This window comes from Cavia porcellus, unplaced genomic scaffold (genome assembly GCF_034190915.1).
Source record: "Cavia porcellus strain 051 isolate PalLab524CR breed Dunkin Hartley unplaced genomic scaffold, mCavPor4.1 scaffold_5, whole genome shotgun sequence".
Classification (NCBI taxonomy): domain Eukaryota; kingdom Metazoa; phylum Chordata; class Mammalia; order Rodentia; family Caviidae; genus Cavia; species Cavia porcellus.
In genome coordinates this window covers 40,619,008-40,634,215 of record NW_026947488.1, presented here as the reverse complement: position 1 = coordinate 40,634,215, position 15,208 = coordinate 40,619,008, and the positions used below count along the sequence as shown (strand labels likewise).

The 15,208-nt window shown below is 40.9% G+C and overlaps 1 protein-coding gene across 6 annotated transcripts in view; it reads right to left on the bottom strand.

Moving 5' to 3' along the window:
* Positions 1 to 1,801: 1,801 nt before the first annotated feature.
* The window catches only part of Tasp1 (taspase 1), a 262,482-nt gene continuing 249,075 nt past the window's right edge, over positions 1,802 to 15,208 (bottom strand). For 5 of the 6 annotated variants that reach the window (XM_063248678.1, XM_063248683.1, XM_063248681.1 and 2 more), the window contains one exon: positions 1,802 to 2,332. In XM_063248678.1, the coding sequence (XP_063104748.1) occupies positions 2,063 to 2,332 (270 nt within the window). In that variant the 3' untranslated portion in view covers positions 1,802 to 2,062. The remainder of the gene's footprint in view (positions 2,333 to 15,208) is intronic. The other variant, XM_063248686.1, reaches the window with a different exon arrangement.

Here is a 15,208-nt window from a genome sequence, read left to right as displayed (position 1 = left end):
ATTCATATATACTGAGTTGTTTTTAGCATTCCTTATCACATTTCCCATGTTTGCAGAGCCTGTATCTTTTATTAATAATATTGGTAATTTGTATCTTCCTCTTTCATCAGGCTTGAATAGGTTTGTACATTTTATTTCATTTCATTTTACTTTATTTTATTTTTTTGTAGTACCAGGTATCGAACTCATGACCTTACATTTGTCAAGTAGGCGCTTATGCTGCTGAGTTTTCAAACAATTAGCTTTTGACAATAAATTTGCTTGGTTATTTTCCTGTTTAGTTTTATCCCTTTCTGTTCATATCTGTGTGATTCCCGTACCTATACTTGTTCAAATTTGCTGAACTCTCCTTTGGTTTCCTAATTTCTTACAGTTGAGGTTTAGATTGATACCTCACCTATTATCTCATACCAGCATGTAATTCTTTAAATTTTCTTCTAAAAACTGCCTCATTTGCACTCCACAGGGTTGATGTGTTGTGTTTTTATTTTTGTTCAATTTAAAGTATTTCCTAATTCATTATGTCTGTCTTTGTTTCCTCACTCCTATTCCTCTGCTTCAATTTCCTGCCTCCTTAGATTTACTGAACATTTTTCAGGATTCCAAGACATTTCACACATGTCTTTGATGGCCATTCTAGTACTCTGAAGTGATAGCCTACAGATTTAAAATACAGCTCAAAATAATAAATGCACTCAAGAGTTTCCTACTTTAAAAAAGTCATTGCATCAATATTTTAAATATTTTAAAGTATATATTTTAGTAGGAAGAGGAGTGACTCTTGTCAAAAGATTTATTAATCAGTTATTGAGTGGTGTGTCCAATCCCCTTTTAGTGCTTTAGTTTTATTTTGGGGAATCACCCCAATGATAGTTGTGTGATTGGATTACATGAACTTTTTATTTTTGCTTAAGTCAGTTTAAGGTGGGTTGTTTGCTTATTTGGTTGAGTGGATCTTCTTTGTTTTGTTGGTTAACTTTTGTCATTTACAATGAAAGAGTTCTGATAACTAATACAAAATTTACATACTTGCAAGAATTTGCCATAAGAGGAAATTCCATACAGTTTTTAAGAACTTTTTACTCCTTTATTTGTTACTTCCCATGACACTGGCCTGTTCATTCCACAAAGATCAGGACTGTTCCTATCTTTTTGACAGGGCAGTCTTTTGTGACCAATACATATTTGTGAATGAAAAAAGGCTCTCAGGTCTTCAACTGGGGTTGTTTTGTGCCAAGGTACCAAAAGATTGACTGACCTACTGAATATAAGGAGTATGAAACATGTTTTTGTGTTCTGGTCCCATCAGAGATATGACATAGATGTCTGATATTCAGGTAACTCCTGATGACTCCTTTGGGTCATGGCCAGCACAGGGCATGCATGAGCTGTGTTCTTGGAGACACAAAACTCTGATCTTCTTATGGATAATTTCTGACAATGTTCTTTGTAGTTTTTGAAAGAGAGATTATTTAACTGAAAAATTGTGCTAACATGTAATTTTCCTTTACTGAAACCCAGACATGTAGGCAGAGCCAACTACATTATTGTGGGAAAAATGGAATGGGGTGCTTATTTAAAAAAGCAGGGGTTATTGCCATTAAAGTTACTACAATAGGCAGCTTTTTACTCTGTCATTGTCTCTCTCTTGTCATGGTGAGGTTTTTCCTCTTATTTAATATTCTAAATTAACAGCAATTAAATTAGTATGAATTTTATCATTCGTCTTTCTATTGTGGATTACCAGTTTTAAATGCAACTATAAGAGCATTTAACTTGTTTAAGGAATCACTACACACCATTTGTATTTTATTTACACACATGTATTTTGTTATTAAAACAGTGGAAATGCTGCACAAAATGAACTCAGTTGTTTTATTTTACGTCTTCATACACTCACATTCTAACAACAGTCTCTGTTTGGGGGCTTAGTGATGAACAAGGAAGAAGTGAAATAAACGATGAGCTATCGCCTATCCCAGCTTCCTTCTGTCACTTCAGCATGAGTGGTTAGCTACTATGGGACAAAACAGCTTCCTTGATGATTATGTTTCATGCGATGCTATGGTCTCCTCCTGCATTCAGAGCAAGCTCTGGTTTGATTGGAAAGTGTGTTCTTCAGAGGCTCCCAGTGCCATACCTGCTTTGTGCATTTTAGACACAACATGATTGGAACCTTGCTGTGCTCCCATGCCTCCAGCATCTGCAGAAGCCTGTGCATGTGGCCACCATGAACACATGATGGAAATGTGCAGCCAGGAACAGAAGACGTAGGTGACTGTGTACATATTTTCTGCCCATGGATGTGCTCCACTGACCCATCATACTTCACCTACACAAATTAAAATAGAAAATGATTAAGGTGTCAAGATAGCAATAGCAGAGCATTCAACCAAGCACAGGGTTGTCCTCGGCGTGGCCCTGCCCATGGGTCATACACCCATGGAGCCAGCCTGGCATGGATGTGTAGACATCAATCAGGTGATTCTCCGTTTTCATTGGTTTTCTTGCTCTATTTATACTTGATTCCCTGGGAAATCTGCAGAATCCAGTGTTACATTTTGAGATCATTAACTACTTGACAGGGGAGGGGAAAGAGATTTAAAGCAAATGTGTCAGAAGTCACACCTGATTAAAGATCAATGCAAAACAAAGATAAAAGCATCTGGGAAATTGCAACATGAGCAAAATAGAATTTGAGCCCAAATATTTTAGGAGTAGGTCAGTTATGCCAAGGGAAAGGCTCCAAAACATACTTAAATAAACATACAGTACTCACATTTTTGCACGTCCCACAAACCCGTGACTGTCTCTTTTTAAAAAGATGCAGTTGATATTTTCAGCTGAGCTATGATATTCAAATTTGAACCGCTTAGTGTAATAATAGAATTGGTATACATGTGAAAAAGAACACTCACTGTCCATTAACATACATTTTATGTTTTATGTAACATTAATACATGCTAATATTAATTAAAGGTAATATGCCCTTTACACATAACATTTTATTTCATTTGTATTAGTTTTAAACTCTTTTAAAAATGCATTGCACACTTAATCTCCTGTACAGATTCTTACTTAACCTTTTCTTGAGGACTAAAAATTGTGAAGCTGATATCAATTATGACACTTTCAGTTGGGTTCCAGAAGTATTTGCTCAAAAGCATTTACAAGCAAGTCATTATGCAAGAGTAAGGGGTATTTCTCCTTTATGATCCAGCTGAGGAGGTAAGGCCCACATATAAGTTCAGAATTCCTGGCAAACCATAAGAAGTTCTATCTCAGCCTAAAGTACTGTGGGGACAAAAAGAGAAGGGGGAGGATGAGAAGAGCATGGGAATGCAAATGGGCCTCGAAGGAGGACTTGGGAGGGTAAGAGGATGCACGCTATGGGACGAAACTCACAGATCCAAAACGAAAGAAAATCATGGGTGCAAAATAGTTCCGAGCACCTCATTAGAACAGCTCTTTGTCTGGCAGTAAACAGAACAGGGAGAAAACATGGAACTTTTATCCACAAATAAAGGGGAGCTATAGAAGGGCATCTAAATTACACTTCCATGAAATAATACTTTCAGAAGTGTGTTCAAGATTGCACCCTTAGAAACTGTTGTACTATTATATGTTCTTTTAACTGGTTATATTTTGTATTATCTTTATCTTTTGGACTTCCAACTATTGCTTCTTGATGCTATCAGAACTCTGGCCACATCCACATCTAACTTTCTACTAAAATTTCACTTTAATGTACTATGCTTATTAGAAATATGTTTAAATAAGTACAATCAGGCTGTAAGAAATGGACTGATATTTACTTTCTCTAGATTGTTTAGTGTTTTACTTTCTAAAATCAAGGATTCATCTAATAATAGAATACCTGGGTGTAGATTCCAACAAAGATTAGGATTTCTCAAAGAACTTTGGTTGAAAATACATAGTAGACTTGACCATAACTGTCTTTTCTTCCTATCCAAGTCTCACTAAAATAACAGTCAAGAACGTCTTAAAAACAAATTAACAGACAAAGGTCAAAGAAAATGAGAGATGATGTACCGTAAATGTTTCCATAAATTTTTGGAAGGTGAGAAATGGATGGAAGAATGGTAATTATTCTGGCAGAGTGAAGAAAAGAGAAATCCAACTGCTTGCAGACAAGTAGGGACAGAGCACCTTCCCGCTGCAGAAGCTCCGAGCTTCTTGGGGCTCCTAAGCAGTAAGTGTCGTATAAAGAAGGTGAACAGAAGGCCCCTTGGGAAAAAGGGCCTTTGTTGAAAGTTTGTCCATAATAGGGCCAGGGAGTCTCCTCTGTCATCAGGTGCATCTCCACACAACAGCCTTGCCCTGCTTCCTGTCAGAAAGTTGGAGGTTTAGTCTCTGGAGTTACTGTATTTGTGGAGCAAGACTAGAACAAAGCAGAGATGAAACTAGAGTGGACTACGAGGGACTCCTCAAGATTTCTTCCCCATCTCCTTGCAGAAATCCTTTTATACATGCACATACACACACACCAGCAGATGAAGGCTTGCCTCTAAATAATCCAGAGAAAAGACTTATACATTATAATGGTTTTGAGAGTTCTTCAGTGAAAGTAGACATTCACTTTTTGTTCACACTGTGACAAAATGTGGGGAAAGGCCTGGTCCATGATCTTATAGGACCCAATTACAGTCTCAGATTTCTTAATATAAAGTATCACCAGATGTTTATGAAGACTCTCAACGTGAATCAATGAAATAGAGGACAAAAAGGATATGGTTAAACAGGACTTCATAAAAGTATTAAAGTATTGTTAGTATATCAGACAGACAGATAGTTTGTATATTATATACAAACAAGAACAGATCATTATGAAAAATGAACAGAGAAAAAGCACTGCTTGGAAATTAAAAATACAATTGCTAATTTTTAGTTTTAGTTTTTATAGAAAGTTGACAAAATTGAAGAAAAATCCAAAATAGAAGAGAAAACGACAACCACTAAGTAATAAAGGAAAAGTTTGGATCTTGACTGTCCTTCCAGAGGCCCTGGGTTAAAGATTCCGTGTTTAGGTCTCGTGCTGCTGGGTGGTGGCAGAAGCTGTAGGAGGTAGGTAGGTAGTCAAGTAATTGAGGTCCCTAGGGCACTGGGGGTACCCTTAGAGGGGACTGTGGGATCATTTGCCACTCCTCAAATTTTTGTTTCCTGACCATGGAGTGGTTTTGCTCCTCTGCATGGTCCACCATGTCATGATGCTTTGCCACAGGGCCGAAAGCAATGGGTCATGGGCTGGAACCCCCAACACCTTTTCTTTCTATGTTGATTATGGTAGGCATTGTGCCACAATTAAAAGCCTAGTGATGTAGGAAACATATTAGAGGACTGAGCCAATATCTACCAGTAAAGGAAATGGAAAAACAGAAAAATATTTTCAAAAACATCATGCAAAACAATTTCCCAGAACTGAAAGGAAAGATTTTCAGACTGAAAGCAGGCTCTGAAGGTCCAGGACAATATGTAATGAAACACTTACACCAAAGTATAGAATTGAAACATCTTCCAATAGCAGTATTACAGATCCTTAACATTTCCAGGAGATAAAAAACAGATTATATAGAAAAGAATAGAAATCAAAAAAGTCATCAGCAACAAGATCCCAGCTGGCCATTGAGCAGCACTTTCCCAATGCTGAGGGAGAATGAATTTTAATCCTGTGAAGTCAGAGGGGGACTTTGTTCCTGGGTTTAACACTGTGGTGGCCATTTTAAAATTTTTAATCATTTTAGTTTTGAATTTGCATTTTATACAGTAGTGCATGCTCCAGGTAGCATGCTCCTGGCTCATTCCCAGTTCTCCCCTTGCTATTTCTTGCTTTCCTGGCTTGGGTTCTCAACTGTTTGCACCTCAACCCTGCCCAGAGAACATTCTATCCTACCATCTCTCCCATGTGGCGGGTTTGGGGTTGGGCAATTCCACATCTAGCTGTCTATACTCACCTCTGAAAGGTTCCTGTGCCCAAGGAAGCATAACGTTAAACTGTACATTCAAAAGGCTGGGAAAGGAGATGGGGTGAGATCAGGAGAGCCCTTCCTTAGCCTTTGAGGGGCCCAAGTTTCAATCTTCAGTACCCCAAAAAACAAACACCACCACCACCATGAAAGGTTGAGAGAGTTCACAAAAGAAAGGGAAAAAGATTTTTCCCCTTGCTTTTTGGAAAAAAAAGACCCTCCATTTTCATTTTTAATTAGGACTCTCACTTGTAATTACACTTGATTTCAGTTTAATGTCTGCTTGAGAAGTGAGATCTTTGGGAGAACACTTCAAAACCTCAAGCAGTATCACAAAAGATACAAAGAGTAGATACTCCTGACATTAGCTGATTTTATAACCAAGGCAAGTTGGATTCCCCAGATCTAAGTTACAAAGCTGCACCTTGATTAGACTGCTGACACTAGGTCCCAGATTCAGTCACTTGGAGGAAGCACTAAAACCCCGTAAGAGAATCCTCAGGTAGACTTTGAGGCTTAGTGGACAGTTTGCCTTATAAACAGCGGCAACTGTATTTCAACGGTTTCTTAGGGTCTTCTCAGGGCAAGTTAAAGGAAAACCATTTCAAGGAGCACATGAGACCCTAAACATGGGCCCTGGGAATGAGGTGGATTTCCTTCTCCAGGCAGTCTGAAAAGGAAAAGACTCCATTTCCCTTGCAAGGGTACAATTTTGGCCAGAGGTAAAGGATGAGGGGGACCCAGACAGACTCTCAGCCCCCTCCACTTTGTGAGTCTCTGATTTTTATTTCCTGAGACACCAAGGTCATTGCCAGCTGACAGGACGGCCAAGTCTAGCCTGTGCTTGGTGGATGAAGTTCTGTTACTTATTTTTTTTTGTTTTTTTTTTTTAATTTTTTTTTTTTTTTGTCTTTTTCATTTTTATCGGTACCAAGGATCGAACTCATGACCGCCTGCTTGCAAGGCAGGTGCTTATGCCGCTGAGCTAAATCCCCAGCCCCCAGGCGTTGATCCCACCTCCCCCTCACCAGATTCGGTGACCTGACGATTGCTCTTTACACGGGGATTTGTACCATAAATTGCCACTGAGAGGCCCCTGATCCACCTCTTCCTCCCCAATGCACACTGCCGTGGTTTTCTGACAGAAACTGGCATGTTCACATGTGGCAGGCTTGGCGGCCCATCAGACAGGTCCTGGGAACCGGGTCGCCAGGTGGTAACCATGTTATTTCATGCTTCTCCCTAACTTTTGTGCAACACAATTACCTCTGACAGTTCTTGAGTGGGACAGCAATTTTCAGCAAATGTTTTCAGTAACCGGAGGCCAGAAGGAAAGGAAATGTGAGTGCTTCAGTTTAGCTTTGGTGTGGCTCTGACAGCTCTTCAGCACCTCCGTTGTGTTATAAATAGGAATTCTGCAGGAATTGGGTACACATGGAGCCAGTGGGAGGCAGCTGAGCAATGCCTATGGTTTCCATGGCAGTTAAGAAAGAATGTGTCCTCACACAGGATAAAAAGTCCTACATGAAGTTTTTCTGAGCCCTGAAATACAATCAGGAGGTCGCAGGAATTTTCTTTCAGTGAGGTTTCACCAGAGACGAGAGACGTTTTGTGGTCCTTCACACACTAACGCCTCACCGTGAAGTGTGACATCCACTCTCAGATCTGTCTGATTTACAGGGCCCCCAGCATTCTTCGGAATCTTCCAGGAAGAGGCAGCCCACTGTCCAAACACTGTTTCGGGTCTCAGGAAAAGGATATTCGATCATCACAGACAGGACATTAAAATGTTTCATGGAGTGGGAATTTGAAAGTCAGTTGCCTCTCCATGCTCCCCATGACCTCCACCATCACCAGTGCAGACACTAGCACGTATGCAACCACGCGTGTACACACAAGCACCTACATGTGTAAAAATACTCACTTTCCACAAAAGCCTAAATCAAGAACTGCAATCCAGTAATACATCATTAAAAAAGAGCTGTTTGACTGCCGAGTCATCAAGAATCGAAGGGAATTGATCATACACAATTGATAAAGCCGCAGTGTTGGGGCAGTGAGGGGGAATATGAGGTCACCTGGCTACAGATGCACCCTGAGAGTAGCTGTGAGTCACACCCCACTGGCTGCTTCACAGCCGTCCTTCCCTCTGACACACCCAAGAGGAGTCTAGCCCTGGCTCTCCTGTCATTAGCAGTGTTTTATAGGCGCGCTTCCTTTTGATCTTCAGTGACTAGACACATGATATCATCAGCTCTAAATCAAGCCACATTTTTACCCTTTCCCTGCAACTGGTCTCTCTGGTGAGGACAACGCCAGCTAATCTGTAACATGTTGCAGATTGCCACATCTCCTGGTTCTGTCATTTTTCACCTTATTTGTTTAGCAGCCACTTTGTCACTAACAGCTGGTGGTTTTTTATGATAGATTCCAAGAACAGAATTTTGATTGCAAACTTTTCTCCAGCATTTTGGTCATTGGTAATTTTGAAATGATCTCTCATTCTTCCAGGGGCTTTGTTCTTTTCTTAAATATAGGATCCAAAAATCAAAAAAGTGATCTGCATAGGATATATACAGAAAAGCTGAAGTAGACTGTGTCCTTGCACCCTCTAAGTTACGGGCGACAGTGTGTCAACTTTTCCTAAGTGTTTGACATCGGTCTTTTGCTTGCTTTTGAAGAGGAGAGGCAGTAGTAGCACTGCATATGTGTAATCAAGAAGTCCCCAGACCATGCTCAATATGAAAACAGTAGATTCAAGTCTCTTGCTTGATTCCTTTAAAAATAACAGCTGTCAGTGTTTTCTTTATTACAAAAACACGAAAGATACAGTATCTATAACAAAAATGTCAGAAGCCACAATCAAAAAGTAATTGAGCAAATAAAACTTAAATACACATTTCCCTGTAAAACATGTTAGGCCAACAATCCTCAAGTATTTTCTCACTTGAGTCTCTCTACTATTGTGTCTCAAAAAGGTAAATATGACCCAGCAGTGCTCAGAAGACACACTTCCTGCCAATGAGAACTAGGTGTATAAGCAGGGGCAGCCACTGGGAAAAGTCTACGTTCTCCTGTCTTTTGACTGGAACTGCAGCAGTCATCTTGACACAAGACAGTAAACATGAGGACAAAAGTCAACACACACATGTGACAGACTGGTAACTGGGTGTCACGGCACCATGCCACTAAGGTCAGCACCACCTTTAACCATGACAATATTATCTGCTTAACTACGTCTAGTTGTGTTTTCTGTTATATGCAGTATTAACTGGTACCATCAACCCCCTAGCAAAACTCCACCATACCAGGATGCATTGTTCTAAGGGCTTTGCTTCTGAAGGAAATCTGATTCATGTCTTTTTGTTTAATCCAAAGTGATTTTAACTTCAGTAACAATTTTAATCATTGTAATAGAAATAATAACTGATATTCTTATGGCACCTCAGCTTTCATTATGTCTTTATACTAATATTCATTCTGTAAATAAGTGAAGTAGAGATTAAAATATTCCAGAAAGTAGCTAGGGCTTCAATTCAAATATTGTGACCTTAAATGCTTCCCTTCGTATCAATCAAATTAAAATGAGTTTCAGTAAATGTACAAACCTACACTTGGAGCAGGAGGAAACAGAAGCTCTTCATTCTCAAAGCCAGTGATATTATTTGACAAGCTGAAAGCAAGGTCAGTTCCCAAGAAAGTCACCCAGGCTCGTACCTGTGCTGCCATTCGGCCTGGCTTCTTCACACCACATCACAGCACCAAAGAATACGACAGCTGACTTTTCCTACTCTTGTAGACACCAGCTACTGTAACCTTTCCTTTTCAACATCTTTCATTTGTCTGGGGGAGCAGGCCTCAGATGTAGTTTTTAAGTAGATGAAGCAAATATTCTATCCCAATAGTGAAAAACGTGGCCTTAAAATCACACAGAAGTGTATTCAAATCTAGCTTCACCATACTAGGTAAGATTCTGGCAACTTAGCTTCTTGGAATTTCAGTACTCTTTTGAGAGAAAGAGGCAATATGCTTATAATATTTCAAAGATTAAGTGAGTTTGAGAAAGAAAGTTCATATTTACATTTTTATAAATATTTTTGATAATCTCTGTGGTCTTTTCCAATTCTACAACTGGAATAGTGTTCAGCTAACATTTCTAGCAGACTTACCAGCATAACATTATTCTGCACAATCCTCAAGAGTAACCACACAGAAGTGGGAGTTGAGTCCTATCCCAAACCTTGGTGGCTAAAAACAACCACCATTCTTTATTTTCAGCATTCATTGGATGGGATGGATGGCTCTTCTCGTCCAAGCTGCTCAGCCACTCATGAGCTCCCCGAGTGTGTCTGTGATCAAAGGAGGGGTTGTCTGGGGCCTGGCTGTTCTGAGACAGCCACAGTCATGTGTCTGATTATTGGGTGGCAGTAGGTCAGGGCACCCAGATGATCAGCCACCTCCTGCACTGTCTAGCTTGAATTTGTTTCCTCGGTTATCACAGGAGTGAGAGAAAATATGTGATACACCTGGCTCAGAACTGGCACATGCTCAATTCCTCCACATTCTAGTCAGCAAAGTAACTCCAGCCCAGGCTGTATAGGTGACAGGACAGACTCTGCTTCTGAGGAGGGGACCAAAGTCACATGCAAGCTAAAAGAAGGTGTGGCCATTCTGGCAACTGCTTACAATGCTCAGCCCACTCTGCAGAGCCACATGTGTAGGCTGGCCTTCCCAGATCTTCTTTGATCAAAACCCAGACAGGGCTTCCTCCCACCCCCCAAGCAAGGCACATTTGTAGGTCTGCATGGGTTGTTTGTTTTTGTGCTTGTTTTGACTGCCAGCTATTTCCAGGATGTTTCTTTCTGAGAGGAGAATAGCTTGGCTCTGTCTGCCATGTGTAATAAGTGGGGCTGTGGAGACACTGGCTTGTGGTCAGAAGCCCTGGAACTGATGAGGACACAGTCAGAAGAGACAGTGTCAGGCAATGGGCCCTTCCCTAAGTGGGTGATCTTCCTTCTTAGATGCCTAGAGTTACTCCATAGCCAGGGCTGAGCAAGTCAGAGGCATGACCAGTGCTGCCAGCACTGTGTGTGTGTGTGTGTGTGTGAGAGAGAGAGAGAGAGAGAGAGAGAGAGAGAGAGAGAGAGAGAGAGACAGGGAAGCTCACCTGTCAGCTAATAGGACACAGTCCCAGGTTAGGAACCTGTAGAATTCCTATCCGTAGCAACAATGTCTGGCTTATGCTACAAGTTTGGAGATTTCATATGGGATGCAAAATGCCGTGAAGGGCCTTGGCATGCCCCATCTGATGGAACCATATTTTCTTGTCCTCTCTGGCTAGGGATCAGTAAGGGGAGCATGCTTCTCTCTGTGTTGTAGGAGGTTAATGGGTAGGTGATTGCCTTGCTCCTGTTATTTCTTGCCCCTGCCTAAAACCCATCTGGTGGTGGGACAAGGAGAAACCAGAGGATGTGGCTGACAGGGAGTCAGGAAGGAATGTCTCAAGAAGAGCAAAGAAATTGTTCTCGTGTGCTTTCCTGGCTGAACCTCTGGGAACAGAGCCTTCTCCTGGGGAAATATTGCAACATGGCTCAGAAGTAGAAGGGTCAGTGAAGGGTCCTGGCCAGTGGGGGCAAACACTCTTCTCCACCCCTTACCCCAGGCAGCATAAGGATCACATTCCTGTGTGAGCAGGCAAAGTGAACAACCCCTTGTCCAATCTTCTCGCCCACTCTCTGGTACTAAATGAGGGCCGGTGGGGGCCAGGATCAGATCCGCCTGAGGCCTGCATGGCAAGGCCTGACCCTCCATCAAACAGGGCCAGCTCCACCAATCACCAAGAGAGCAGAGACTCCACAACACGTCTGGGAAGCTCAGCTTGGCTGGTGGAAAAGGCCCGATTGGGCCTCACTCTTCAGGTATTTGTTTTTTTGGCTCTAGAGACAATGCTGAGTTCAGTTCTTCCCCAAGGGAAAGTTTCCAAATTCGAGAGCCAAGGAGACTCCTCAAACCATGCCTGGACTTAGGGACAAACAAAAGAAATGCATCTGCTTTCTTTCTACAACCCCCCCCCCCCAGTTTCTTTGCTTGGAGGTAGCAGGATCTGGGCCAAGCACTAAGTTCCTGCTCTTCTTAGGAGTGCTCTGATCCAAGGATGGCCAATACCTGTCTGCAGCTGATGTGAGGGCTCAGCCACAGGTCTCCATGACTGGCACTTCCACCTCCTTGCAGCTTTATGTCCCTTTCTTTCACTGCTGACTGCCCCTTGTAAAGCATCAGCAGGTGTTGTGACCAGCCTGTAGGAATCTCCAACAAATAACATGCATTCCTGAGAAAGCAAGATCTTGGCAGGATTCCCAAGCCCAGCTATCAGCCCCATTTCCCAGACCCACCATCAAGTCCAGGCCCCTCCATGGGTCCTCCCAGTCCACCAATTTCTGTGCACTTCCATATGGATACTCCACTAAGAAACTGTCCCTCTGCTAGTCCCACTGTTAGTGAATGTTGTACCTCTTCCTTTCTGTCAACTCTCCTCTCCAGGCTGATCCTATCTTGTGTTTTAGACTGTTCTCTTCTGTCTTTCAGTTGACTTTTTGATTGTTCAAGACCAGCAAGAATTTCATCTAGGGCTGAAGGGAATTGTGACTATCTAACAAGTAGCCTTCCCAAGTATTCCATCAACATGACATGTAAGATCAGTTTTCTAGATCCTGATAAAAGGTGGCAGTTAATTTAAGGGAAGGGAATGGGGAGAGAGATCTCTCATCAGAGAAGGACCTAGTGGTAGAGATAATCTGAACCCAGGGAAGGTTTTCTGGAGTAATCACATTAGTCTCCCAAAGATCTTCTGGCTGTACTTGGTAACATCCAGCTTCCTGGGAAAAAAAATGTGAAGTTAGCTCATGGGTCACTACCAAGTGTGAGGGTGGAAGCCCCCAGAGGCAAAATTTCTCCAGCATCCTTTGCCTTCTCCTGTCCCTCAAGGATTTACATTCTCTCTCTGCCCCTTGCCCACTCTGCTAGTCCCATATCTTGGGAGACCATGTGTCTGCTCCATACTGGGCTCACTCAAGCAGGCCTAGAAATTGGTCCTGTGACCTCCAAGCTTTCTTTGGCTTGAAGCAAATCAGGGGTGCTGCCCACACCTTCCAGGATTCCTCTGGGCTCAGCTGCACGGAAGGCAAGCAGCCTTGCAGAGCAAAGCATGTCCAGTGACATTGTCCCACCCACTATCTACACCTCACCTATTTATTCTCTTGTCTAATTGCTCTGGCTAAAGTTTCCAGGACTATGTTGAATAGGAGTAGAGACAGTGGATATCCTAGTCTTATTCCTGATTTTAGAGAGAAAGCTTTCAATTTTTGTCCATTTAGTATGTTGTTCGCTGTCAGTCTGTTGTAGATGGCTTTTATCAGACTGAGATAAAGACCATCTATTCCAATTTTCTGTAGGGTTTTTTTAAAAATCATGAATGGGTACTGGACTTTGTCAAGAGCTTTTTCTGCATCTATTCAGATGATCATGTGGTTTTTGTCCTTGGGTCAGTTAATATGATGTATTACATTTATGAATTTACATATGTTGAACTATCACTGAATCCCTGGGATGAATCCCACTTGATCATGGTGTATAACCTTCTTGATGATTTGCAGCAATCTGTTTGCCAATATCTTACTGAGGATTTTTGCATCACTAGGGAGACTGGCCTGTAATTCTTCCTTGGTTGGATCCTTCTCTGGTTTTGGAATCAGAGTAATGCTTGCTTCTAAGAGTGAATTTGGGAGTACTGCTTCCCTTTCAATTTCATTAAAAAGTTTGAGAAGTAGTGGTGTTAGGTCCTCACTAAATTTCTTGTAGAGTTCAACAGCAAATCCAACAGAGCCTGGGCTTTTCTTTGTTGATAGATTTTTAATTATATCTTTAATTTCATTTATTGATATTGGGTTACTCAGGATTTTTGTATCTTCTTGATTCAGCTTTGGTAATTCATTTGTATCTAGGAAGTGACGTACTCCAAGTTATAAAGGAAAAAAACTTTCAACCTGGATTGATGTATCTCGCAAAACTATCTTTCAAAATTTAGGGAAAAATAAGACACTTCCATGACAAAGAACATCTGTGGAACTGTGTGACCACCAAACCGCCACTTCAAAATGTTCTAAGGACATTTTAGAACGAAGTAATAAGAAATACAGCTCCATGAGCCCCAACAGAAGGAATCCACCAGGAAGGGCAAACAATTAGAGGGAAAGGAAAAAGAAAAAGAAAATGGAGAGTCAATAATAGGAAAATAATAAAACAATGATAAATCAATACATATCAGTTTTAATCATTAATGTTAATGGTCTCAATTCACCAGTATAAAGACACAAACTGGCAGAATGGGTCAAGAAGCAAGATCCAATAATATGCTATGTACAAGAAACACATTTAATCCAAAAAGCAATTCATAAACTGAAAGATAAAGGATGGAAAGCAATATTCCATGTAATAGGAATCCAGAAATAAGCAAAGGTTGCTATTCTATTTGCAGATAAAGTGAATTTCAAGCCCAGACTGATTAAGAAAGATAACGAAGGTCACTATATCCTGGTAAAAGAAACAATCCAAGAGGAAGAGATAACAATCATAAATATATAAGCAACAAATGTGAGTGCACGCAATAATGGACATGAAAAATCAAATAAGCCTTAATGCAGTTGTATTGGGAGACCTCAAATCCCGCTGTCACAAAAAAATAGATCAACTAAACAAAAAAAATAATATTAGAACTAAATCAAACTTTTGATCAAATGGACTTAGTAGATGTCTATAGTGTTCCATCCAACAACATCAAAATACACATTCTTCTTAGCTGCACATGCAACATTCTCCAAAATAGACCATATACTGGCTCACAGAACATGTCTAAGTAAATGTAAAGGAATTGAAATTATCCCATGCATACTATTAGACCACAATGAAATGAAATTGTAAATCCATGCCAAAGGAAACCAGAAGAATGTCACCAACACATGGAAATTAAATAGCACCTTACTGAACAATCAATGGGTCATGGATGAAATTAAAGAAGAAATTAGATAATTTTTATAGTTGAATGATAATTATGATACAACATACTGGAACTTGTGGGAGACTATGAAAGCAGTCTTAAGAAGGAAATGTATACCAGTAAATACCCATATCATGAAAACAGAACACATACATACAACTTAATGTTGGAC